Genomic DNA, 26,313 nt, shown 5'->3' on the forward strand with positions numbered 1-26,313 from the left:
GTAGCTGCAGTTAAAGGATGGAACAGTGACTAAAATTAAAAACAAGACGTTTGGATGAGTGGATCTGAAGTATTAAAGCCAGAGCCAGGTTTATCCAAATGTGTTAGTTTGCTTTCCTCTCCCCTACCCTCTTGCTTTGGGAAAACGTTTAACTATTTTGTTTCTCAGTAGAAAGGACAGTGTGCTTTAAAAAAAAAAAAATCACAGGCTTTATTCCATTTGAAAAACGTTTTTAAAGTTCTCTGGAAACATTCATATTACATTAAACATGTTTTGCTATATAAATGAGGAAACAAAATATTCTTGTAAGAGCTGGTTTGTGATGGTCACTCCTAAATATGTTAGAAATATTATTTCCTCGTCTTATTGCTCCTTTTTCAGTGCTGTCTTCTGGATTCTTAACTCTCCAGTTAGGAAACCTTCCCAGTGCTGGAGATGGTTGGAGAAGACTGGTCCAGAAAGAATCTGCAGATGACAGCATCTGCTCTGCCTCCTTCAGAGGTGTAACAGCACCTCTTTTAGCAGAGTTGCAGACCCATAGAACTTAACATTGCAATAGCATTTCTGTTTACAGGCTACTTACTCTGGTAGTTAAAAACAAGCAAACTACTCTTCTCATTTTGTAACCTTTCACTATCTCTGTGTGACAAAACAGGCATCAGTTTTCCACCGTTTAAATAGCAAATTTCTAAATTAATCTTAGATTCACTAATCAGATATTGGCTTTCCAGAGAATAACATTTGGTAAGTGAGAACTTAATGAATGTCCCAAGATAATTGTTGTAACTGGTGGAGCTGGTGACATTTTGCATGTGGCTCCTAGTCTTTGCCCCTGAGGTATATTAAGAACGTGTTTTGAGAAAACGCTTTAGTATTTTAATTGCAAGTCAGCTTTAAAAACAACAACAACAACAAAAACTCTCTTGCAATAAATATCTCTTCTGTGAGATTATCTTTAGATGTTGTGTGAAAAATTGACTTACGTATATATCTGATACTGTGCTGTTAAAGGATAGAACACTTACAGGAAAGTGAACCATAAAATACACAGGGTGCTCAGCGCATCACTTTGATGCCATGTGTCACTTTCCCAAAATAGTCTTCCATTTGTCCTTATGTGTGTTTCTTTAGAGATAAAATAACCATTTCATGCTATGTAAAGTTAAGGTGTTGTGTTACTGGAAAACGTGCCTGTTAATGGAATGTTTATAAATGAAATTACATTCACATGTAAGTAGAAAGGTACTATTCGTTAATTCTTGAATTGATTCATCTTGTAAATGTTTACCTGTAAGTTTATCTTTTTTAACATAGAAATATTTTATATCGTTCACATTCTGAAAACAGCATATACCTGTAAATCACGCCCATTCATTCACTGCACTGAGATTGGATTATTCCTCAGTAAAACTTGATTTGAGGCTTTAGAAAAATCAATCAAATAACATTATTCTTTTTGTAAGATGCCAAATTGTGTTTTGGTGACCTCTGCTATCATTTAAATGACCTGAATATGAGTTAGTCAGGATGCACTTTCATAGCACAGAGTTGGACTGAATTCGCTCCCTTGTTTCTCCTTTTAGATTTTGTGCCTCCGTTTTTATTCCTTTTTCTTTTGTTTGTGTGTGTGTTGCAGCCTTGTCTGCTTTTACCGACTTAACAGTGACTATAATCCAGGGTGGCTTGTTGGCTTGTCTAGTTTCAGGAAAAGATGAAACTGGAGTTCTATTTCTGAACCCCCCAAATAGATCACTTTTATGATGTGTTTGCATTTCAGGAGTTTCAGGCTTTGATCTGCATGTTTATTCAACCTTAAGCTTACCTAGCTCCCTGTTGCACTTATTTGCCAATTACTTTACAGCACTATTCATACTTTTTGTTTAAATCTGTAGGGTGGTTTTTGTCTTGTTGCGTTTTTTCTTCTGCTTGCAGATAAGTCTATTATTCAAATATAAAAGTGACTTAGGAAGGAACACCCTAAAGTTTACTTAGAAATTCACCAAGCTGCATGCTAATGCATCTCTAATAGGGACATTTCTTTTCACACCTCTGAGGTGATTGAGCCTGTCCTTTAAAGTGAGATTTGCAAACCAGTGTCTGGCAGCTCCAATTAGCTTCTTTTGGATTTGAAGCACATCACAAACAGTAACAAGGTCTCCTAGGACACTCCTCTTGCAAGCAGTGTAGTCATATTTCCTCATTAGTTCTTTTCAATTGTCACTAATGCCACGTTCCAGCTTTTGAGTGGGAGACAAAAAACATAAAAATTTGGTATGTATGTAGAATGGGCCATTGTTTTCCATAATTCAAGGCTCTTTTGAATTCCTTTGATAGTTTTGAAGCTTACACAGCTTAATTCATTAACCTTTACCCTTCACATAAATCAGGTGATTAAGAATCTATTGCTAAGGAGACGTTTTCCCGAAACTAATGCCTTCTCTTCTTTTAAGAAAAAACCTATATTGTTCACAAAAGTAACCTTTTTGTTGTTTTTCATATTTCATCAAATGTTTCAGGTGTATTTTAGAACATTATCAAAAGCAAGTGAGCATAAAATCAGATTATTATAAAAAATTATTCTGGGTGCTTTGGGTAGTTCGGAGCAGGTTTTCTGCCCCTTTTCAGTATTCTAACAGAGTTTATATATATATGTACTCAACAGCTGTTCCTTAAGAATTTACAGTGGGTGCATTTTTTTTTATTCTATTCAGAACCCTGCAAAAACATAAAAGCGAGAAAATAATCTGAGAGGAGGCAATTCAGAATGAACTAAAATATATTTCAATGAACCTAGGACATGTGATTTGGAGAAGCTTTTCACAGAGGCCCTCGTTTTTATGAAGATCGGTAATGTGGGACTCAGAAGAAGCTAGGGGTGCCTGTGGTTTCATGGAGCTGAGAACAGAATGTACGTCTTCCCATTCTTTATTCAGTCTTGTTAAGACATGTCTCCTCTTCTCAGAACTCAGGGAGACGGTTTGATGTTCATGGGCTCCTTTAACGGTATTTTATATTCTTCATCTTCCACTTGGCGTATTCCTATATTAGGATTTTTTCTTAGTAATGTTAGAGATTATTCCTTTCTCGAAGGATCTTGTTCTTTCCCCAAGTTTTATAATTCCTTGGGTTGTCATGCATGCAGTAGAAAGTCTTTGAATGCATTGACCCATAGAGAATGGTGGTCATGTGGTATTCTGAGGTTCATCCTTAGGGAAGGCAGGGACGGGGTAGGTGAATGGGCAGATTTTGAATTCTGGATTCTGAGTTTAGGGATTCGTGGCTTACCGCTGGGGACAAGCTGGTTTATCACTGAGATGATGAATGTTCTCTTTTTCATTATCTGTGAATAGGCAAGGGGACTGTGAAGCAAAGGTTTTAAATGCGCTCTTTGGTTCTGTTGTGTTCTTGCACACACTGTGACTTGGCAAACATTTCTGTCTCTTTTTGGTATCATTTAAATACCTCTGAAAATTTACATGAGTACCTGTAGTCAGAGTGTTTAAGTAATTACCAAGGCTTTGTCACCTTTTTTGTTGCCTGCTTACAGTCTATACAATGAACTGGGAAATGCTCTGATGTTAAGCCTTGACTAAAGGGCATGACTGGACTTCCTTGGTTACTCAGTTAAAGAATCTGCCTGCAATGCAGGAGACCCTAGTTTGGTCCCTGGGTTGGGAAGATCCCCTGGAGGAGGGCAGGGGAGGGCAACCCACTCCAGTATTCTTGCCTGGAGAATCCCATGGACAGAGGAGCCTGGTGGGCTACAGTCCACGGGGTCACAAAGAGTCGGACACGACTGAGCCACTAAGCACAGCACAACACAAAGGTCACAACTAGAGCCAAGACTTTTCAAACAGAGTAGAGTTATTTAGAGTAAATGTGTTCAACAGAACATGTGTTGTGTTAGGGTACGTCCTGTAAATATCTGTCCATGGAATTCTCCAGGCAAGAATACTGGAGTGGGTAGCCATTCCCCTCTCCAGAGGATTTTCCCAACTCGGATTTAACCCAGGTCTCCTACACTGCAAGAGGATTCTTTACTGTCTGAGCACAGGGAAGTCCCCAAATATGCTCTAGACTGGACTCTGAAGTTTCAGGAGGAAAGGACAGTCACCAACCAGGGGCTGTCACCATGACTTGCTTTCTCTACAGCTGCCTAGGGAGCTAGCCCTAGACTAATTGCAGGGCTTCAGACACTGGCGTCCCTGGTGGCTCAGACAGTGAAGAACCTGCCTGCAATGCGGGAGACACAGGTTCGATCCCTGGGATGGGAAGATCCCCTGGAGAAGGGAATGGCAACCCACTCCAGTATTCTTGCCTGGAGAATCCCATGGACAGAGGAGTCTGGTGGGCTACAGTCCATGGGGTCGCAAAGAGTTAGACATAACTGAGCAAGTACCCTTCACTTCAGACGCTAGCCAGGAACCAGACGTGGGGTTCCATTTTCCACCAGTTTGCACTAACAGGATAACACGAACCACTTCCATTTTCAACTGTCAAAAAAATAGCTATTTTACCTATTTGTTTGAACCATCAATTTGGTGTTAGTATGATACTGAGTTTCAGTCCAGGTTCACAAGAACTTGGGACTTCTCAAAGATCACATCTGTGAAATATGTGATATTTAATTTAAAAAATAATAAATTCTGCTAAAAATCTTCCAAGGAACATTTTATTTTCCCTCTATGAATTCCTTTTTGAGGAATAGCTTTATGTTGCACATAACTTCTAGCACACTGATTGTGATTACAGGATAATTAAAAGTATTTGGAAAACCTTATGTTGCTGAACTTTTTAAAACAGAGCAAAAATCCTACGTGATCTTTTGTAAAAGTACAATGCTTTTCTCTTCTATTTCTCTGAAACATGTATGCTCTTTATTTCTTAATCACGGGTTTTCTCTTGGCTGTTGCCTCCTGAGTAAGCTAAATATATGTGTGTTGTCTATTCATAATAACTTTTCTCTCTCACACAGGGAGGAAACCTGATGCTCATGGCCTGTCATCATTTTTAGGACAGTTTTTATCCAGTGATTGATTATCTTATTTTATGTGAATGCCAGTTCTTGTTGCCTCTGAAATAGCACTTGATCTGGCTTGTGCAGGGAAATCCATTGGCGTTATTTGCCGTCTGTAGCCTGCTCTGTATGTCTTTCACGGTCGCATGTGCTTGTAGCATATCTGATACAGAATCGGGTGGTGAGAACACACATCGGATATTGTGTTTGTTTAGGTTTTTTTCCATCATCAGGTGTTTTGAACTATTTGAAAAGACCGTGAAAACAAAATAAATGATGTGAACATATTTCTGCACTAACATCTCATTTTGTGGTCATACAAAATGTTGGATCTGCTAACTTTTCTGGAAGGTGATGGAGGAGGACAGAGAACTATGTATGGCAGAAAGTAGACTTTTTAAATTAACTATTTATGATATTATAACCAAGCAGGGCCTTTATCCTTAGGATTTGAAAATTAGTTTTTAAAGTCATTTGTAAAACATGGTTGTTGCCTGTGGTTAGTTTCATTTCTGCTTTTATTTTTCCTTTTTTATGACTTTTTTCAAATATTACATTAAAGTCAAATGATGCAGAATTAGGTTTAAAAATTTCCCTTCATAATAAGCTATATCAATCATAATTACATTGTTACTATTTTAAGTTTTCTATTGTAACCATGGAACAGCTTACCCATTTTTTATAGTAAATCTTTTTTTTTTAAATAGCCAAAAAAAATGTTTATTCCGTTAGTCTGAGGAACTTAGAAATGTTTATCATTCTATTAAGACAATATTCTATAAAAATATTTTTAAAAGAAAAATATGTCTTCTCTGTAACTAATTTAACCTTCAGTAATGAATTATGTGAGGTAAAATTGTATAAAATTTCCTGACATTTTATGAAGATACCTACAAATAAGCCAGACAGCAAATAAAATATCTGAAAGACAGAGATGGATACTCAGTAATTTTTTGATGGATTATACACATAGGTATCAAATTACTTGATCCTTACTTCCTAGAAAAGGTTAATGACTCTTTTTGCTTTTACCCTTTTACTTAACTGTTGTTTATAAAGATTAAAGCGGAGACTGCATTGGAGGATGCACATGCCTATGTGTCAGTTTGATTGTTCAGGTTTTTCTGATATTACAGGGACTGAACCATCAAGTGGATAGTGTTGTTAATCATTGTTCATAAAGTTCATTGAGTTTTGTGTTACATGTTCCACTGTGGACATTAGAGCAGGGTGCATCACTCAAAATTTTAACTTAAATGAAACTAGAAGAGACTTTAAATCTTATATATCTATATCATTTAAATGGCCTATATATATGCAACAGTTCATCTAAAACATTAATAATAAAACCAGGGGAAATATTTTAATGTTCTCATATGTGTGATTTTTCTTTCTTCTTTTATCAGTGTCACAGCTTTTTAAAACATTTTTATGTTGAATAAAATTTCAGAAATGTATATCAGTGTGATCAAACTCCACCATTAAAAATTAAACCATGAGCAATATTACATTCACTTATAATGAGCCAGTTCCCTTCGCAGTAATCGAACCAGGGTCTCCTGCATTGCTAGCAGACTCTTTACCAGCTGAGCTACAAGGGAATCCCTTATAATGAGCATCCATTTATATTCTACAGTTCCATTGCTTTTTTCAATGTAAATGATAAATATTCATTATATAGCATATGTTTACTAATCTTTTATTACCAAATGTAGCAGTGCTGTTAGAGGAATATCTCTTTTTCATCAGTTTAGCTTTACAAGATGCACTAGTCATAAATGTATTTAATTAAGGTCATTTAAGTATTAAAGCACTTGAGTTTAAAAAGCAGGGAATATAAACCTTTTCCCGAAACACCTTGACAGCGGTTTGTGGAAAGAAGAGAGCTGTGGCATTCATCAGACGCTGGCCTCTTCCTTTCCTGTTATAGTCGTGGCTAAACTCTTGCTCATTTAACTTGAAACACATTAGTGTAACTCGCCACTTTTTTGTGTGTGTTTCAGGTGTGTGGAGGTCATCGCAAAGGAAGGACAAAACCTGAAAGAGCTGTATTTGGTGTCCTGTAAAATCACAGATTATGGTATGTAATGAACTGTTGTCCTAATCATTTTCAAGAATAAAAAGGTACAAGATTTTTGAAAGCTTTTTTAAAAGAAATTAAAACCTACTATCTCATAGAGACTGAGGTATATATTTACTTAGGTACACTCTGATCATACCCCCCCAAATCAAGAAATCTTGGAATCAGAACCAGAGTAAAATGAATATATGTATCAGTTTTATCACCACATGAAATCATATACATACTCGCATACTCACATAGAATTAAGAAGTATGGCTAAAATTGCTATATGATGAAAATAAATATTAGGATAATTAAATATTTGATATAATTATTATGTTGTGTTGATTTGCTTAATTTATGTCATGTCAAATGCACACTTTCTGACATTCCAAATGCCAACCTTCTTAATGCCTTAAATTCTTTAAAACTTTGGAAACTTCCAATAGGAAGTTTAGATCTATAGGAAGTAAAGGATGTATACATTTGTTTGTAAAAGTTTAAATATGTTAATTTTAAATATTCCTTTCAAGTGGAGAAAAGCAAGTTATTATATAAAAATATGAAAAGTATGAAATCATCCTATTGGAGTGATAAAGAAAATAACCCACCTAGGCTTTCTTCTTTTGTTCAGTGCATTATAAATATTTTTTACTATTAATTTGCATATTTAATCTAAATTCAGAGTTTTAACTAGATGTTTTTAAATGATTTCCATTTCTATTTTCTGATTTTTAAATTTGTTTCTTTACATTGGAGAATATGCTTTCTACCTTGAAGGAAACTAATAATCCAATATGTTGTCGTTTTTTTTACTGGTAATCCAACATATGCTGATAATTGACTCCAATCCTAAAATACCATACTGGCCTGGATGGGAGAGTTGTATTTTATCAGCTACTAAATTCATCCTTTGGAAAAACTCCATGAAAGCTATAACAAAAAATAAAAAAATAACATAAAGGATTTGGCTTAAAGATAACCCTAATTTCTTTTCAGAGTTTATTTTTTGAGAATGGTAAATTTCTTACATGGATTTATCCATAATGTTTCTGGGTTGTTGTCTTTTTTCTTAATTATACCATGAGAAAGGAGTGTTTTGATGTTTTCTTTTGCTTGTAGTTTGTTTTCTGGTTTGGCATATTAGATTGCCTATAAGATACAGTAACCCTAAAACCTTCAATGCCTCCCTTTTGTCTAGACCTTAGAGTATGCTCTCTGCCCCAAACCGGGCAGATCCTCAATACCTGTAGATCTGGTAATTAACTAGTACAGTCATTCGTTCCAAATGCTTTATTTGGCATTCAAAATCCTTTACCATTAGTCCCCTACCTGCCTCTCCAATCTTATTAATTGCCAGGAAAAGGGTGGACTAAGTTCTTTAGAATGGACCCTTCAAGTCCCGCAATGAAAACGGTTCCTAAAATTATACTTTGTTGCAGTACTAGTAAGTTAGCCAGTGCAAAGAAATGTTCCGAAGTTATGGAAAAGAGGAAACGCTTTAGACCTGGGACAGAAGTGGACTCAAGTGTGGTCTACGCTTTGACCCTTGGGAAGTTCCTTCACATCTCTGAGGCCGTTTGCTCACGTGTAGGCTGGCCTCGTGCTCCCGTGTGCTCCTGGTCTAGTGAGAGTGCAGCGTGCACTGCTGCGCAAACTTGCTTTCCTGCAGGAGAGGACGGAGCGAAGATTCACGCACAATTCTTCTACCTCCTTTTCTTCCTGGGAAGGACGGTCTTGGAAGAGGCTTTTGTTGTTGTTGCTGTGATGTATTGTTATTGTTTATTGCTATTGTTCAGTGATAGTCTCTTGTCCTGGTGTTTTGAGATTTTAGGTTGTGTTTTTTCCTCCTGATGAGGTGGAAACTATGTTAATCCTTTGCCCATGTGGTCTGCCTTTATCCATCTCTCTGAATTGTTTAGGTCAGCTCTTCTCAACCATCTCTGCAGGTTGGATCACCTGGGGAAGCTGTTAAGCATCCTCATGCTTGACTCTTACATAGGGATTTCAAAATTCCCGGGAGGTGGTGCCCAGGCAATACAACTTGCCTAGATGATGTCAGTGTCAGCCAAAATTGAGAACAACTGACCTAGTCTAGCCGAGAGAAACTATTAGTGAACATTTTGAGGATTGCTTCCCTCCATGGAGAAATCTATTATGGTTTATTTTTTCATGCCCTCCAGCTCTCAAGCCCTCTGCCCAGCTCGTCTCCCTTCCTTCTCCCTGGGGTTGTAGGTCCTCAGAGGATTTGTGGTGAAAGCCTCTGTGCGTCCATTCTGCTCTTCAAAGTGCTGGGGCACAGTTGAGGAAGAAGGGTAAAGGCCGATAGTTGATGAGATTTGCCGTAATTGCTACTTGATTGTAAAATTTTAAAAACTACTGAACATTCAGCTCGTCTCCCTTCCTTCCTGTACCCTGCCAATAACACATGAACAGTTTTTGTCAAAAAGACAGCAGAAAAGATTATTCATTGTAACCAGAGAAACAGCATGTTTTTGGAAGTAACGGCTCTACTAGGGTGGGGGTGTGATCCTTTGCCCTGTGTTAATTATGAATTTTAAGAAAGAAAAGCAGATGCTATTTTCTTTCTTTAACTGAATATATATTCCGTAGGATTTTTTTTTTTTGAAGCTACTTAGAAATAGTAAAATTTGGTGTACCTGATACCAGGGGAATTCCATCCTTCAAGAGACTACCCTAATTCTCCTTCCTGTTGCACATATTCCAGCCAGTCTCCTCCTCACCTCCTTTTTCCTTGGTGTGTTTGTACATGTTCCCAGTGCAGTATCCTGAGATTTTTGAAGTTCTTTGCAGGTTGCATCAATTCAGAAACAGCAGCTCGCCTGGCTTATTGTTTGTAATTTTTGTCAAGATTCTCACAGGTGTTGAATGTGGTATTTTAGTACTTAGCGACACCTGGCCAGGCTGGTAGGCAGTTATGTTCATTTTAATTGATATATGATATACTTGTTGTGGAGAAAAGTATCATTCTAATAGGCTTCTTATTCCCCAGATTGAACATAGATCTTTATCGTAAAGGATAACAATTATAAACAAATCAATAATTCAGGCACAGCTGAATGGAAAATACAGTCTTGGGGAATTGCTCCCTAAAGACAAAATAATATTGTCACTCTTCTGTCACTAAACAAATAAATGTTATGGGCTGTTATCATGGGAAAAAAATTCAAACTAAGGTGTCAGAGAGTTAGGTTAGAATTTGTCTCATCTTTTTTTTTTTTTAATGATCTGGACTGTTGCTTAACCTTTTAGTTTTGTCATCTGTTCAGTTCAGTTCAGTCGCTCAATCGTGTCTGACTCTCTGCGACCCCATGAATCACAGCACGCCAGGCCTCCCTGTCCATCACCAACTCCCGGAGTACACTCAAACTCATGTCCACAGAGTCGGTGATGCCATCCAGCCATCTCATTCTCAGTCGTCCCCTTCTTCTCCCGCCCCCAACCTTTCCCAGCATCAGAGTCTTTTCCAGTGAGTCAGCTCGTCGCATGAGGTGGCCAAAGTATTGGAGTTTCAGCTTTAGCATCAGTCCTTCCAATGAACACCCAGGAACGATCTCCCTTAGAATGGACTGGTTGGATCTCCTTGCAGTCCAAGGGACTCTCAGGAGTCTTCTCCAGCACCACAGTTCAAAAGCATGAATTCTTTGGTGATCAGCTTTCTTCACAGTCCAACTCTCACATCCATACATGACCACGGGAAAAACCATAGCCTTGACTAGACGGACCTTGGTTGGCAAAGTAATGTCTCTGCTTTTTAATATATTATCAAGGTTGGTCATAACTTTCCTTCCAAGGAGTAAGCGTCTTTTAATTTCATGGCTGCAATCAGCATCTGCGGTGATTTTGGAGCCCAAAAAAATAAAGTCTGATACTGTTTCCACTGTTTTTCCATCTATTTCCCATGAAGTGACGGGACCAGATGCCATGATCTTTGTTTTCTGAATGTTGAGCTTCAAGCCAACCTTTTCACTCTCCTCTTTCACTTTCATCAAGAGGCTTTTGAGTTCCTCTTCACTTTCTGCCATAAGGGTAGTGTCATCTGCATATCTGAGATTATTGATATTTCTCCCGGCAATCTTGATTCCAGCTTGTGCTTCTTCCAGCCCAGCGTTCCTCATGATGTACTCTGCATATAAGTTAAATAAGCAAGGTCATCTGTTAGGCACATGATAATGCAGACCAGAAAAGGTGGTGAAAATGAATAAGAAACATCTGTATTTTGCCTGGTGGCATAGTGGATACTAACTAGCAGTTCTAATAACTCTAGAATTGTAAGAACTGTCTTTGTTTTTCTGAAGAAGAATCAGGCCTCTTCCTCCTCCAGGGGTGGCTTTCTGTTTGTGGGAATCGTTCTTTATGAGTCTGCGCATGCCTAACTGGCTTCCACACCTGAGCTATCTAAACCATATTGTTCTTTGTAGGGAATGAAAAGAAAGATGAACCAAAAAGTTGAAAATCTTTGTCTCCTTATCTTAGGTTTCTTCCCTCTCTTTTCTCTAGAGTTCCTTCATTTTTGCTTGGATAATTTGGCTCCCCTTATGCTTTTCTTTGTTCTTATAATAATTTGTCAATGAAGAATTTCCAACTTGCCTTTCTGCTTGCCTTCAAATACTTTTCTGTTGAAAAATTCTCCTTCAGAAAGGTATGTCCTTAGGATTAAAGGGAAGGGAGAGTCAGCATGTATCATTCATGCCTGCGGAGGTCAGAACCAGTCTTGGGCAGTAAGGCGGAGACCCTGTGGTCTAATAAACGAGATGGATGAAGAAAACCCTTCTCTGAGTTCACATCTTGGCTGTGAAGGTCACCAGTGTGACCCCGTGTCAGGGAGCAGTTGTAAAAAGGACCCTGGTTTGTGGGTTGTTAGCACATTTCCTTTGACTTTAGCACTCCTGAGGGCCCTGGAAAGGCACTCTTGGGGATATCTTTTTGCTTCCTGTCTCAAGTTGTCAAATAACCTTTTAATTAAAGAGGACTGGAAACACTCAACTTCTGACCTCGCCGTCTGGGGCCTCCAGGGTCGCTTCCGCCCCCAGGACAGCCCTTGGCCGCCCCTGCTGTGCTCTCCCGGCCCGCTGCCAGCTCCGGGATTGAGAGCCCAACTGCAGGCCTGCCGCGGAAGCTTTTGGGGTACTCTGGGCCGAAGTGGCCTCCCAGAAAAGGAGGTCAGTGCTCCAGCGATCATCACGTGAGGTGCCGTTTCAGCCGGCCCGCCGCGCGACGGACACTACGTCTATATCGGTCCTGTCCACAGACGCTGCTCCAGCTGCTGCGTGTGGACCTGTGCTCCGGGCGGCCTGCTGCTGTGTGTACTCCTGGGGCTTCAGTCCTGCGGGGCCGGGGCACAGCGCCGCCTGCTGATCACGGGGGTGGGGGGGAGGGAAAGACCGGCGGTGCGCCTCCTCCCGGACAAGAGAAAAGGCATCTCTCCCCGCGACTAACCCTTGCCTCACCCCAGCCTTGCTGACCTGCCAGCGCTGCTGCTGCTAAGTCGCTTCAGTCGTGTCCGACTCTGTGTGACCCTATAGACGGCAGCCCATCAGGCTCCCCCGTCCCTGGGATTCTCCAGGCAAGAACACTGGAGTCGGTTGCCATTTCCTTCTCCAATGTGTGGGAAGATTAATAGGTGGTACGTTCACTACCTTTTCCTGGGATACCAGACCTCTTCAGCTGTTCAGTTCAGTTCAGTTCAGTTCAGTTAGTTAACCCAAATTAGATCCTGGATACATGATCAAAATACGCATAGTGAAGAAACAAAAAGAGATCCCAACAAGCATTCTGGGTTACACTAGTATCAGGAGGGTTTCTTTTTCTGTTTCTTTTTCTTGCCAAACCAGTGCTGATTCAAGAAGAAAATCTTGCGTGAAAGATAGTTTGGCCCTTTCTTATGCCATCTTATTTTTCATATTATTAGGTATGCATTACATACAGTGATGTTCCATTTAAAATTAAATTCTTGTTTTTTTTTTCTTTTATGTTTTGTTTCATTTTCAAATTGTATTTCAAACTACTCCAAGATTGCTGGGTAAGATTCAGCTCCTTTTGTCAGCAGGAATGACTCTAACAGTTGTAAAGTGACAAACTTTAGAAAATAGATTTGCAAGTCAAAAAGAATGCCTTATTGTTTCCTGTTGATTATTCACCTTTTCTCTCCATTCTATCATTTAAATATAGATAGCTTTTACTGTTTCTAACAAAATAATACTAAAATGCTTAATCTTCTATTGTTACAGATTCTCCTCATTTTTGTGTCCATCTTAAAAGTCATTTCTCTTCACTTGTAATTCTTTTATTCCTGGAGTTCTTCACTATTGGATTTGTGTGTCTACTTTTGCACTTAACAACTGTTATTTTCTTTTTTTTTTCTTTTCAGTGATGGTCATGATTTTTCACCAAAAATTTGGTAATTATAACTTTTAAGAATTATAATTAAAAGAAGCACTTATGACATTTCTTTTAAGAAAAGTCTCCCATAACCAATTCAAAGGCCAACTCTAGCTTTGTATGTAATGAGAGTTTTTTTAATTAAGAAATCTTCTAACAAATTTAAAAGACAAATGGACCAATTTCTATTCTTGCCCTGAACTTTCTTATACCTCCAAATACACTAATGTTGTTGCTTCAATTCATTTATTAATTTTTATAGCCAAATACTAAATTTCCATATACAACTTAAATGATAACTGACATATTTACTTTCCCACTTTCCTTTTCTCAGTTACTTATGGGCATTTTTAAAATAGAAAGCTTGATTTTAATTTTAATTAACTGTTAACATTAATCTCATGAAGGAGTTCTGTTATACATAAATTTGTCCCAAATCACATAAAAAGTCATTTTTCAGAGTGCCTACTTTAGTCCCCTTAGTACCCTTCAGTGTTCAGACTAAGCGTTTATTTTCCTTGAACTGTGCTGTAATATGGTCATTATTGATTATTATCAGTATTATATCAGCAATTAGTAAATCTAAAGGGGACTGCAGTAAACACCAGGATAACTGCTCTAATACTACATTTCTGGTTTCCCACAAAAGAAACAATTTCCTAATGTTTAAGACTTCTTGAAAACAGATGTCTTAAGTGGTAGTGAGCTCTTTCTTACAAGAGTTACTCAAACTGAGATGATCTCTTGAAAAGAAGGTGGAAAGTTGGAAGCAGTGGGGTAAGGAATTGACCTACATAATTTCTGCATTAGAAATTTCTTTCTAATCCTGGGATGTGTACTGGGCTGGCTCCATTTTTCATTCAGCAGATGTGTGCTGGCTGTGTGCTGGCTGGGTGCTGTGGAGTATGAGATGAGTGAGAAGCATATACTCTTACGTAGGGAAAGCAGATATAAGCAGTGAGAATGTTTTGAGCAACATGATGGTGTCAAATAAAAAAAAAAAAAGGCCCTATGAGATGTAGGGACTCAGGACAGGGTCGTGAGAGATTGAAGTCTTCAGTGGAGGAGGCGTGGAGGACAGATAGGAGAAGGGAGGGCATTTGAGGTAGTGCAGTCCTAGGGAAGGCTCAGAGCGCGAACAGGTGTCTGAATGGGTGAGTTTGTACGTGTTGGTTAATCTAAAGAAAGAATAGAAATCATCCAAAGTGATTACGTGCACACACGGGCAAATTTTGAAGAAACCTTATGAAAATATTCTAGTTGAAAATTCAGAGTAAGTTCCAACTTTCATTTCGACTTTTCCTGTCTTATTCACCATTCCCATGGTAACAACTTCTCTTAACATACATAAAAGGAAACACTACTTTGTGTTCTAACTACTAATCAAGTACCCAGTTCAAATGAAGGAAAATGTAATGTTAATTTTCATAACAATAGAATATCTAACATGTATTGGATGTTTTCATTCATTTAATTAAATGTATTCATTTAATTCCCTTACCACCCTGTTTTAGATATGGACTGTTAGTATTCCAGCTTCAGTTCAGTTCAGTTCATGTCCGACTCTCCGCGACCCCATGAATCACAGCATGCCAGGCCTCCCTGTCCATCACCAACTCCCGGAGTACACTGAAACTCACGTCCATCGAGTCGGTGATGCCATCCAGCCACCTCATTCTCTGTCGTCCCCGTGTCCTCCTGCCCCCCAATCCCTCCCAGCATCAGAGTCTTTTCCAGTGAGTCAACTCATCACATGAGGTGGCCAAAGTATTGGAGCTTCAGCTTTATCATCAGTCCTTCCACTGAACACCCAGGACTGATCTCCTTTAGAATGGACTGGTTGGATCTCCTTGCAGTCCAAGGGACTCTCAAGATCTTCGGTTCTTTCTTAAGCCCAAGCTCAGAAGTTGCCGGGATCTCAGTGTCATCACCTAGGTTAGTGCCTCTTAATTCTCTTCTGTTAGGAGAGCCACTCACAGGAATGTCCTCTGAGAAGTGAAAATGGAGTCTCTTCAGTATGGCTCTGCTGTCTGCCTCCTTTATGCTCTTCAGCATTGGTTCAGTTCAGTTTCAGTCGCTTGGTCGTGTCCGACTCATTGCGACCTCATGGACGGCAGCACACCAGGCCTCTCTGTCCGTCACCAACTCCCGGAGTTGATGCAAACCCATGTCCATTGAGTCGGTGACACCATCCAACCATCTCATCCTTTGTGGTCCCCTTCTTCTCCCGCCCCCAGTCTTTCCCGGCATTGGGGTCTGCAGCATCAGTGCCCCTCATCTGCTGAGCTGATTCATGGAGAGCAGGAGCAGAAAGGGGCTGAAGCGCAGGACTGCACCTCCCTCTCCTGCAGCAGTAAACTGGGTCTCCGAGGGTTCTCTTAGGGTCTCCCCTCCCTGTAATATAATTTAAGACGCTTCACCCTCCCCAGCTGTGTTTTTGACTAAATCTCTTTCCCTCTTTCCTGGTTAATTATCCTTGGCATCTGATATTTATTTGGAAAAAATAAAGTAAAACAAAAACTTCTGCCAATTTTCCCACTAGAAAATGATAGTAACACTTGTAGCAAAATAGAAATTAAGCATTAAACTAATTGATTTTACTGTTTGTCGTTCACTAATTAGCCTCACATTGTTACACCCATGGACACTGGTAGGATTAAGCCTTACCAGGTCTTTCTCATTTATTAGCAACATTTCCTTATATTAAGAGCAACTTTCCTTTATTAACTTCTTGGTTTACTTGAGTTCAATTTATATTGGAAAGGAAGGAATAATACATGATTTTTTTTCTTTTTATTTACCATTTTTCAAAATGCAAATTTGGTTTCCAGTATTCTCCAAGGTGACCAATGAGGAGTTGTTACTTTTGTGTAGGTGTTATTATAATCTCAACCATCCCTTGCAGTTATTCTTTTAATTGTTACTCAGATTGTCCTTCTTCTGGTAGTGGATGCTTCTTCGGGTTGGTTCCCCTGTCCTTTTGACGCTGACTGATTATGTCAAGACGTGCCGGGCTCATCTTGTGCATTTCACGCTGGAGACATGGCATCACTCGTTTTTCTGAAGAACTTTGGTTCTTTGAATGAATTGGGCTTTTTAAAGAAATTTATCTTCTATGTCTGTGCTGCTCTCTGAGTCTTATATTGCTGTATTTTCTGCCTTTCATTCCTCCAGCCTAAAACCTATTTTAGTTCCCATCACAAGTCCAACCTTTCTATTATAAACGCAGCAAGTTCAGCCCCCCTGGGTTTTAGAGAATCCTCATTTAGGGATTCTCAACACATTAGAAACTTCTAGTTCCATATACAGGAACACCTCATTTTATTTAGCTTAGCTTTATTGCATGTTGTAGACACTGCAGTTTTTTCACACGGGAGGTTTGTGTCAACCCTCGGTAGAACAAGTCTGTGGGTGCCATTTCTCCAGCAGCATCTGCTCATTTTGTGTCTCTGTGTCATATTTTGGTAATTCTTGAAATGTTTCAAGCTTTTCCTTTATTACTGTATTTCTTTGTGATCTGTGATTAGTTGTCTTGATGCTACTGCTATGACATACTGAACGCTCAGATGATAGTATTTTTTAGCAATAAAGTAATCAAAATATTATGTGCATTCTTTTAAAAAAAATCATAACGCTATCGCACACATAATAGACTGCAATATAGTATAAACATAGCGTTTATATGCACTGGGAGACCGAGAAGATTCGTGTGGCTCACTTTATTGTTATAGTCACTTTACTGTGGTGATCTGGAACCAACCCTGCAGTAGCTCCCAGGCATCCCTATATCCAACACTCTCTTACTTCTACCTTACTTTCTGCTTTTGGAGAAATTAGGAGTGGAACTTGGGAAAGAGAAGTATTTTTATATTTTAGCTACCCCATCAATTCTCTGGGAATTTCCTTCTGATTTTGTTTGTCTCAGATGTTCTGCTTTTAAGTGCTAAAATATGACCTCTTGGACCCATTTGGAAATAAGTAGAAAAAGTGTTCAAACTGTACGGTGTGACATCATCTCATTTCAGGGCTTTTAAACTTCCTTGTTCTACAGTGAAAATACATTTTGCCTTTAAAGTGCTTGTTCGGTGTTCACTAAAGTGATTGTATCACTGACTAGAATGACTAGCAATTTGAAAAACACTGCTCTGTTTCATCTCCTTCAAAGGATAGATAAGAACTAGATCTGTCAGTCAGTGACCCACTGGAGTAGAAAACTGGTGGATTTCCGTGGTACTCTGTGGACACTATTCTTGAGATGGATGGTGCCAACCTTCTCAAGTTCATCAAACCCCATGTGTTGATCTTATTATCCATGAGTAAGTGTTAACAGATTCTCATTATGATTTTACTTAGAATAGATAATAAATGGAACTTTGAGGCAGAAAGGTAGTTTGGTTAATTTCCTAATTGTCAAACTTACTTTTATTAATTACTTAAGTATTAAACTCTTCATTTTAACTCTTATCCTAAATCATTCTCTTGGCTTTTTAAGACTCAGTCAATTAGAATTTACCTGTCAGATGTATTCCTTTTCTTGGGTTTATCTGCATGACATTAAATAAATAGTTTGAACTTTTCAACTTTTCAAACAATTGTGTTGAATTTGACATGGCTGATCCAGCCTATGTGCTTCTGTATGCAGTGTGTGCCGAATGCCTGAAAGCAACTTGTCTTTCATGGAGAATGACTGCATGTGGGCACAGAAAAAGAGATTTTAAAAATTAGAAATCTGGAGTAAACAAAGAATTCTGTCTTCAGGGAGTTATGGTCTTTGCTATTATGGTACTTTTCTATTTCTGCTATGGCTCTTTAGAATGAACTACCTTCATACTGATATAATGTAAATTTTGCTTGCCTAAATACTTTCATATAATAAATAATTCTTAGAAGCAGAAAGAAAAGGATATAGAAAACTAGCTAAGTACTGTTTGATTGATACTTGTAATATATTTTTAATCATCTCTCTTTCTTAGGTTAAATTTCCAATTTTTTTTTCTTCCTACTCTTTCCTCACATATGGCTCTAGGAGCTTCTCCAAGAAAGCAGTTTTGCTTTGAAGATATTTCATTTCCTATCATGAAGGATTCTTCTGTTCTTTTAGATTTGAAATCACAATAATGCCCTCAAAGACCCAGCCCCTTCCTGCCCTCTGTTAGTAAATCTTTCCAAAGTCAGCCTTGGAAAGTCCAGTTTGGAGACTTGAAGTCCAGAGACGCTTCTCTGCGGTACTGAGGATGAGACAGTCATGCAGGGAGCTGCTCATGACCCAGAGGAAACCGTCTAGAATGACACTTTCTGAAACGCCTTGAGGAGGGGGATTGTATTTGCAATTTTAAATCGTTTATGTACTAGAGTAACCAGAAGCTTCTTCTAACTGAATGAGAAGAGTGTGTGCTAAGTCGCTTCAGTCTGTCCGACTCTGTGCGACCCCATGGACTGTAGCCAACCAGGCTCCTCTGTCCACGGGATTCTTCAGGAAGGAGGACTGGGGTGGGCTGCCATTTCCTTCTCCAGGGGATCTTCCTGACCCTGGGATCAAACCCGGGTCTTTTGCGTCTCCAGCATTGGCAGGTGGGTTCTTTACCACTAGTGCCACCTGGGAAGCCAGTCTCCCCTATTCATGATTGCATTTGCCCACAGTCAACTGTGGTCAAAAAATATTAAGTAGGAAATTCCGGAAATAAGCAATTCATAAGTTTCACATCGTGTGCCTTTCTGAGCAGCGTGCTGAACCCTCGTGCCATGCGCGCCATCCTGCCTGGAGGGTGAATTCCTCCTGTGCCCCTGAGTCCAGGCTGCTGGCTCTGCCTGTCCCCGAGTAGTCCTTGCAGTTCCCAGGTTGATCATTGGAGTGGCACGGCACTTGTGTTTACGTGGCTCTTATTTTACTTAATAAGGGTCCCAAAGGTGCAAGAATAGTGATGCCGACAGTTTGGATGGTCTCTTACTTTGCCTAACTTATAAATTAAGCTTTATCATAGGCATCTGTGTATAGGAAAAAACGTAGTATACATAGGGTTCAGTGCTATCCGAGTTTCAGGCGTCCTCTGGGAGTGTTGGAAGGTATCCCCCACAGATAAAGAGGGGCTACTGTTTTATATGTGTGTGTGTTGATAATAATATACATATTAAATAGCATATATATGAAATACATGATAGATATATCATAATAAATAAGACTCAAGCCAATTTCGAACAGCAATAAGGAACTTAACATTTCAGCTCTACAAAATAAATGAAGAGTTTGAAATTCAATCAGTCCTATTTTATGTTGAGGCAAATGTACTTGGCTTTTTATGAGAATCATACCTTCTGCTCTGGTTTACATAAGAAATTGGGTGAAATCCTCTAAAGCGTTCATTTTCAACTTTGCCATTATAGCACACCTTGCATTCAAGGTTTGCAAACCACTTTCTTTGTAAAAATTTCTAAATTAGACTAGATTCAGTAGGATTTCTTACTTTCATGCACTTGGATTTTGATAATATTTTCCTGAGTGGCAGAAAGAGATGAGTTTAGCAGGCATGCTGAAATTTGCACATAATCTGTGGCTTCTTTGTTGTCAGAGTGAAGGTGCCTACCAGCATACCGTTATTTATTATTTACTTGCTTATAAATTGTTTTATTAGGAAGGCCAGTCCTTTACTCCATAAACACATATCCCCCTAAAATGCATGTCGTGATCTTTTACTTCCACACTGTTCTGGGCTTAGAGCAAATTCAGGGAATGCACACGAATATGTGCTGCACGTGTCCTTACTATCCATCACATTCGTCAGTCTGTGAACGAAAACACTGATGATAGAGCTGGGGCACTGAGGACAAACAGGGCACCGAGCCCAGCCCAGGCCTGAGGAAAGGCTTCCACCCCTCACAGGTTACACAGAAAGGCGAATTACGTGCAAAAGCCTTTCAGTAATTACGCTGCTTTCCCCACAGCTCACGCGTCATCTTTTTGTTAAACAGAATGTGGATTTGAAATCTATTCTATTCTCTGGATTTATGAAAAAAAAATAGAATTTTTAACTTTTTATTCAAAAAATCATTTTTATTTTTAATAGCATACATAGCATATACTTTTAAATTAGTTATTTTAAGACAATGTTTAAATTAGACACCTACTGTAATTTCTTAAGGTTTCCTGATATATCTCAAGGCTCTTTAAAACCTGTTTTACATGCAGTGGGCTCTACAAATATTTACCTCTTTTTTGTCAACTTCAGGAAACCAGTTGAAAATTTTTAGAATTAGACTTTGGAGCTGTGTAGTATATTTTCAGACTATTACAAATCTATCTAAATCTACAACCTGCTAGGCAAGATCGAATCCCTTCCAGCTTGTGATTGTAATATATGATTTGTGCAGCCTTGAGCCTGTCTCACAAATGCTGTGAACTGAGTTTCTGTTCTGTGCCAGGCAGGTCTCTAACTGTGTGTGTTCAGTCCACTGATTGACTGACTGAGAGCTAAATTATTCTTGCCAACACTTACTCGGTTCCCAGCTACTACAGAAGAGATGGACTCCGGGGCCAAAATTGGACCCTCACTAACACGCTTGCTTTCTGCCACTAGTCATCTTTACACGGTGAATGAAAATCCAGCGACCTATATTCTTCCATTTAAATCCTTAAAAATTTAAATTAAAACTTTGTCAACAGTAATTCTAACCATACTGAGGCAAAAAGAGCGTTCCCTACAATCTGGCAGCACTGAATGTAATTCATAACTATCAAAAATCCGTTTTCTCTGCATAACTTTTAAGAACGCTCCTGATGCCTTGAAAATTCCGTGCAATTTTCTTTAAAAGTTGGTTTGGAATGCCACTGTGCATCTTGAAGCCCACATACAGTGAGTTAAATTACAGCAATAGCATATTTCTCAAGCACCATATAGTTGCAAATCCTTTATCCCGAAGTACCTAGTAAAGGATTTTCTCCTTGAACAGTGAAGGAAGTTGAACTTTGGGGTTGTTTCAATTTAACACATGATGTGCTTGCAGACTTAAAGGTGTGTTTTGCCTTTCCTCCTTTTTCTTCTTTATTCGTTCCTGCTTCTTGTAAAAGGAATTAAGTATGTAATGCTGATTATAAAACTGGATCCTTATCATCACTATTCTCAAAGCCTCATTTCCCCACATGGCTTATGTAAGTCCTACCTCTTCAGAGGGTTAATCTAAATGCAGAGTGGAAGGCTGTCACTGCTGGTCTTCTCTGTCTCAAAATGACATCAATGTTCACTTAGCTCCACTCCAATATTCTTACCTAGGAAATCCATAGACAGAGGAGCCTGGCGGGCCACAGTCCACGGGGTCACAAAGAGTCGGACACGACTGAGCGAATGAACAACAACAGTTTACTTAGCTACTCCAGCCTGAACTTAAATGTCCCAATGCCCCACTGTTCCTCATACCTTTCGTCAATCTCCGTTAACAAGCCAGGTCAGCTCTGCCCTCAGACTGTGCCTCGAGTACGGCCACTGCCACTGCCCTAGCCGCGGAGTTGCATTCTCTGTCTTCCTCTTACCTTATAGTCTATCAGAGAGCAACCACACGAACCCCCTAAAATAATATGAATGAATGAAGATGTTATTAAAGCTAATTTGCTCATGACTTGAGCAGTATTGTTGTTTACCCTGGGTTACATATAGGCTTAAAACCAAAAGAAATACGAAAAGTTAAACATTTAGGTGCCTTGCCTGCCATGAGGTCATATTGTCCTTGTGTGCTGAGTCGCTTCTGACTCTTTGCAACCCTGTGGACTGTAGCCCGCCAGGCTCCTCTGTCCGTGGAATTCTCCAGGCTAGAATATTGGGGTGGGTTGCCACGCCCTCCTCCAGGGGCTCTTCCTGAGCGGGGGATTGAACCTGTGTCTGCTGCACCTACTGCACCGTAGGTAGATTCTTTACTGCTGAGCCACCAGGGAAGCCCTGAGATCATACTAGGTTCGACTCAGCATGGAGACGTTTAGCTTCTATAGGAAGCACTTGACACAGTCTAGCTCCGAGGGGCGAAGGGTGGGAACCTCCGCTTGCCGCAGGGCAGTGACAGGCGGTCCTCTTCTGTAGGAGGCCTTGCCGCAGCCTAAGCTGGAGCTCACCCAACAGCAGTCAGGAGACATCTTTCACCACCAGATGAAGGCTCAAGTACAAGGAGATGAGATCCACGTAGAACGGATGTGGACGCTACCCTGGCTTAGAAGCGTCAACCCCCTGGGAACTGGTAACTTTTAAAACAGTCAATAGGCTTAGCATCTAGTATCCCTAAAAGTTACATGTCCAGTTGTAAGAATGAGTGTACTCAGGGACTTGAAGCATTAGTGTCCTCACCAGGTTGTTGATAGTTTTCTTAAACCAGACAGATGCTGTCTCCCAATAGAGAATCATTGATACTCTAAGCAGTGGTGAATGCACCATTTTTGGAGAACACATCTACAAAGATAACCAAAGGTCAAGTTTTCATTCAGAAAAGGAAGGTTTTTGTTTGTTTATAGTTTGTTTTTGATTTTATTGTGGGACATAGGAAAGCCAACCTTAAGAGAGCTAATCCCAAGAAACTTAATTTCTTTTCTGTGTTTTCATCGAGAGAGGTAGAAAGAAATTTACTCGAATTTAATTTACTCAAATATTTAAATTCAGATTACTTAAATTCTACTTTTGTTATTATAATGATAATTCACTTAAAAATTTGTAAGGATGAAGTCATTTAATTAGAAATTACTTCCATTTTAGAGACTTGGTTTTCACTAGCTTTCATTAAAACATAAAAACATCCATACATACCATCCTTATTGCTGTTTGGAGTTTTCTTTTCTCTTTTTGGATCATAGCTAGTAAATACTTACAGTTGTTATATATAAAAGTATGGCAAAACTAACAAAGTCTACTACTTATGAAGTAGACTCTGTTACTACTTCTCTGCTACTATATATGAAGAGAATTTTTCTTCTTTCTCCTCTCAGGTTATTTAGGGCGGCGAGGACAGCATTCAAATGTTGTTAGTTGCTTTGAGGTTTTACATCTGCAGATCAGCTTATGGGCATCAGCTATTTCATAGTTCCGTGTTTCCGTGGTAAATGTAAGTGAGCACAGATGTTTTTGCTTACCCATCACCTATGACTCTTTTGTGATTCAAGGGCTTAGGTTATATTCCACCTACTCAGTTATGTTAGCCACTAGCCAAATGCTTTAAAATAATTTATTGTATTATTTTTTTCTACAGCAAACTCATTTTTGTGAGATCTATCTAAATGGATATTGTCTTTGTTTATGGAAAATTTCAAGAACATAAGTTTGATTTAAATGCTTTTAACCAATCACTTATCATTAATGCACTGAAGCGTCATGGAGACGCTGAGAGCAATTTAAAGTTCTGCTATTGGATACCCTCTAGTGAGACTTGATTGTCTTGAGATTCCGGCTTATTTATCTCAATAGAATGTTGAAGATAGAGTCTTTATTCAGTGTATGGATTACATTAGTATAGGATGTTACGAAATTTACTTTTCCATCAAGCACACGTATTAAATTTTAGCAGTAATCACATATCCATTGTCATTTCTGAAATATGTTATTGTGCTTCTGAGTGTGCCATTTAAAAAAAGAGACTTGGTTTTTTCCTGGTAGTCTCTCTGAGGAAAAGACCATCAAACAGAAAGATAATGAACATATAGGTGTAAGTAGAATCCTGCCTTTTCCAGTGCGTCTAGAAGGGAAGAGTCCCCACGTCCTCCCCACACATTCTCCGTTGCCAGGAGGCACCACCCTGCTTCTTTCTGTGTCCACCCTGGTCTGGGGAAGCCTCAGCAGTAAGTGTATAAGAAGTTTCTGATTAAACTAGAAGTTGGCCTCTTCTTCACGGTTTCCATAGTGATGTTGTTATTATCCCCACATACATACCCGGTGATCATAAAGCAGCTTCCATTTATAGAGCATACCATACACCTGCAGCAAATCCGGAAGGGAAGGAGCATCATCCCCATTTTATAGATAAGAAAACTAAGACCTAGGAAAGTTCTATAACTTTTCCAAGGCTGTTCAGCTAGAAGGCGAATCTAAATTTATCTGAACCTGAATTTTGTTCACATTCTATTGTGTGGTTTCCTGTTTTCCACCCACCTAGGCTTGCCTTTCCTCATCTCCTTCCTGCTACATCTTGACACCGCGTTTTAACTTGTCCCTTCACTCTGACTGTGGTATATGAATGCAGCTCTGCTCCAGACTGTTGAGTAGTGTGTGCTCAAGCTCCAAAACGCATGAGTGTTCACTTACTCATTAATAAATCAACCAACAAGTGTTTACCGAGTATGTTAAGTGTAAAGTATTCTACAAGATATTTTAGTTAACATGAAGTTTGAGATGGACCTGCCTTCTCTTGCTTATGTCCTCCTTGAAAACAAGGAATGCCTTAGAAATGTAAGAATGAGGAAAAAATTAAAAAAAAAGAAAAAGAAAAAGACCTAAAGAGTTGGAAGTAGTTGATTTCAGGAAGTAGGGTTTGGAAATAACATACATGTACAGCATGAGACAGCGTGTTATAGCATTTAACTTTTTCTTTTAACAGTAAATGTGTATTGTTCTGATAGAACTGAACCCAACAGTAAACAAATTTCAAAAAGAAAAGCGTTCCAGATTGTGGTGGGACAGTAGGGATGTAGAAAAGTGCTAGATGTTTTAGAAACATGAGAGTCTTGTGTGGCTTTAGATGGTAGATGAAAACCGTGATTGCTGCAACCAGTATATTTATTGAACCCTTTGTTCGTGTCTGTCACTGCGCTAGACTCTGGGGCCACAAAGCTAAACTATCAGTGTCCTTCTCTTCGTCCCATCCCCTCTCAAAGCTGTCTTGGGAGGGCCGCTAGATGTGCACCCTGTAGGGTGGTGGGGGGCGTGGATGACGGCATCGAGGCAGCAGAGGCTTGGAGGGCCCCGGGGTCGCACTGAAGCAGCGCGGCAGCAGCCGGGAGGGAGGCGGGCCGCGCAGCGATGCGCAGGCTCGCTGGGATTGGCCAGGTCGGGCCTTTGCCCGCGGTGGACGGTTCTGAGATGAGAGTGGAGACAGTTCGGAGGCAGATGGTGGCAAGCTTTCACGCTCAAGAGTTTAGACTTTATGCTGCCAATGGTGGGAGTTATTGGAGGGTGTTTGAGGAGGAATGTGACAAAATCTAATTTATCTTCCAAAACAGAACTCTTGCCGCGGTGTGCAGGGTGAGTTGCACTGAGAACAGATCAGTGAAGAGACGGATAGCAAGACAGGTATTGGAGGAGTTTAGGAGAGAAATGGCACACCTCAGTTTTCTCAGGGTTCTTGTCTCTTTCTGACCTCAAAAATTATATATATATACACACACACACACACACACGTATATATATATGAACTCCATATTCCAGTGACATCTGTATCGTTTAGAATTTATATTTACATATTACAATTTATGTGTTTAATACATACTTAGAATTAACTTCTTCAAATCTCAGCTCTGTAGATCAGAATCTTAAAGAGCAAAAATGTTTCAGGGACCAATGTAACATGCTAAATACTGTGTAAAATCACATCAGCATCTGTGACTCAAGAAACAGTTTGTAAATGGAATTCTTAATGAAGTTCAGCCCCTTTTGTTTGAGTCGGAGAGAGTATTTTTCATGTATTGTCACTTGCCTGAATTTCAAGTATCTTTGATTCTCATTCTAGGCCAGTACTGTCCAATACAAAATGTAATGAAAGCCACAAATGTGAGCTACATATGTAATTTAAAGTTTTCTAGTAGAGTATTGAGAGAAGTGAAAAGGAACTGGTGGAATTCCTTTTAATAATATGCTGTATTTAATAAAATGGATCT

At 39.3% G+C, this 26,313-nt stretch overlaps 1 protein-coding gene across 2 annotated transcripts in view; it reads left to right on the forward strand.

The window, feature by feature from the left end:
- Window positions 1–26,313, forward strand: part of FBXL17 (F-box and leucine rich repeat protein 17) — a 526,365-nt gene that overhangs the window by 338,727 nt on the left and 161,325 nt on the right. For both annotated transcript variants that reach the window (XM_088838428.1, XM_055430119.2), the window contains exon 7: window positions 7,021–7,097. In XM_088838428.1, coding sequence (XP_088694554.1) covers window positions 7,021–7,097 — 77 coding nt within the window. The remainder of the gene's footprint in view (window positions 1–7,020; window positions 7,098–26,313) is intronic.

This window comes from Moschus berezovskii, chromosome 8 (assembly GCF_049115385.1).
Source record: "Moschus berezovskii isolate FMDL1 chromosome 8, NW_MosBer_1.0, whole genome shotgun sequence".
In the NCBI taxonomy this organism is placed as follows: domain Eukaryota; kingdom Metazoa; phylum Chordata; class Mammalia; order Artiodactyla; family Moschidae; genus Moschus; species Moschus berezovskii.